At 50.3% G+C, this 1,905-nt stretch overlaps 1 protein-coding gene across 1 annotated transcript; it reads right to left on the minus strand.

Annotated features, from left to right (window-relative positions):
- Positions 1-793: 793 nt before the first annotated feature.
- Positions 794-1,454, minus strand: LOC119097246 (cuticle protein 7-like). The gene has a single exon (XM_037220297.1). The coding sequence runs from the start codon at positions 1,452-1,454 to the stop codon at positions 816-818; it is 639 nt and encodes a 212-aa protein (XP_037076192.1). The 3' UTR covers positions 794-815.
- Positions 1,455-1,905: the final 451 nt, after the last annotated feature.

Below are 1,905 nucleotides of genomic sequence, written 5' to 3' on the forward strand. Positions count from 1 at the left end.
GGTGTGTGCTGTCTTTATCATAACTGCACCATTTGGTCCGGTGTGGAAAACTGAAACACTCAGGCGGCTTTACGGGACGAATATATTCATCCGTAATATGCGACTGATAGAAAACTTCGAGCCGACATGGTATTGATTGCAGCAAGCTGTACCATGCGTAGAAAATGTTACCGTGATTGCCATCGTATTCTGTAAATCGTTTTGTGGCAGGTAGCATTCGGAATGGTAACCATGTCGTATGATTTGAGAGCTCTGCCAAAAGTGTTCGGATTTACCCCGAAAGCAAGCGAAAATTATTGGTTTACAAGGCATCTTTCCAACTCTTAACAAAAAACCAACATTTGAAATGTTCTTGCTGATGTGCTTTTTGCCCCAACTGTAATTATCTGTTATATCATGGCTGTATTACAACTGGAGTGATCCAGGGCTCGGATTCAACTATAACTGGAGATAGTGACATGCCTCACTTCAACAATCTGATTGTATTTTGTTCTTTGCCTCAGAAATCCGGTGTTAAAGATTTAACACAATGTCGGCCAGCGTGTTAGGCGCAGTTCACCAGTGCCTCAGGATCATACATCACGAGTGTTATGGAGGCGTTTGTTCAGTCGCTATCCTCCTGCCCGCCATGTGCAACCTTACTGCGACGATGTTTTGTTCCCCGGTCCGAGTTGCTTGGTTTGCTTCATATGATTGATTTTTAAAGTACGAACAATTTATTTCATGCAATGCATTACATCAAAGACGTATAACACACATTTAAACGAGAAAACAACAAGATACGAACGCACACTTAAGTGAGTTGTGGACTCTTGCTAATACGATTGGGAAGGAGCTCCGTAAGACTGAGCGGGCTTGAAAGAGGCAGCAGTAGGCCGGTAAGAACGAGCAGGTGTGTAAGAGGGAGCAGCAGGCCGGTAAGAGGGAGCTGGTTTGTAAGAGGGGGCAGGCTGATAGGAGCGAACCGGTTGGAAAGCAGGAGGAGCCTTGTAAGAGGGAGCGGCAGGAGCGTAGGAGCGGGCTGGGGCGTAGCTGGCCCGCTCGGGGTACTGAGCCTTGCCGACGTAGGTGACCTCGGCGTTGTAGCCGCCGTAGCCCTGGTTGTCAGCCGTGTACTTGACGTGCTGGACTCGGCCGTCGGGCAGGTTGACCGAGTAGTAGCCCTGTACGATCTTGGTGTCGCTGTTCTCGTTCTGGGAGAACACTGATCCGCTGTAATGGTCGTTGACGGCGTACGCAAACTGGTACGGCTGGGCGTAGTAGCGCGGCTCCTGGTACGACGAGGCGTAGGAAGGCGCCCGGCCGTACGACGGAGCCGGGGCGTGGCTCGGCGCCGGAGCAGGAGCGTAGCGTGGCGCCGGAGCAGGAGCGTAGCGTGGGGCGGGTGCCTTGCCGTAGCTTTGGGCCGCAGCCACAGACAGAACAGCGGCGAGAACGAAGATCTGAAATGACATACCGTACTTTATGACATGCTCTTTAAGCAGTACAAATGGCAACCATCCTGATCTCGGCCTGCACCTTTCAAAATGAAACATGCAATGATGTGTTGTCTTCACCTCTCAGCTGACCTCACCTGCATGGTGTCCTCGGTGTGCTCCGGTGGGTGACTGATGCTATGTTCCCGGCCCCGCGGTCTTATATACGAGTCGTTGTGGAGGGCGGGGTCGCTCGGTCTGCCAATCGCTCTCACATTCTCATGGTGAGACTGTTGTGTGTATGTGCATGCAAAGCTGGGTTTGCAAGTGGTATGCCAGAGCTCAGCAGATATAGGTTTTCTCGCGAAAAGAATGGAGATGTGGAAGTCAGAGCCGTCAGTCGCTGAATTATATTGTTAGTGGTCGATGTTTCAATGCGTAATGTTTATTCTATGTAAGTATGGGATAAAACAACTACAGAGTAATATTT

The sequence above is a fragment of the Pollicipes pollicipes genome, unplaced genomic scaffold, assembly GCF_011947565.3.
Source record: "Pollicipes pollicipes isolate AB1234 unplaced genomic scaffold, Ppol_2.1 Scaffold_4295;HRSCAF=5057_pilon_pilon_pilon, whole genome shotgun sequence".
Classification (NCBI taxonomy): domain Eukaryota; kingdom Metazoa; phylum Arthropoda; class Thecostraca; order Pollicipedomorpha; family Pollicipedidae; genus Pollicipes; species Pollicipes pollicipes.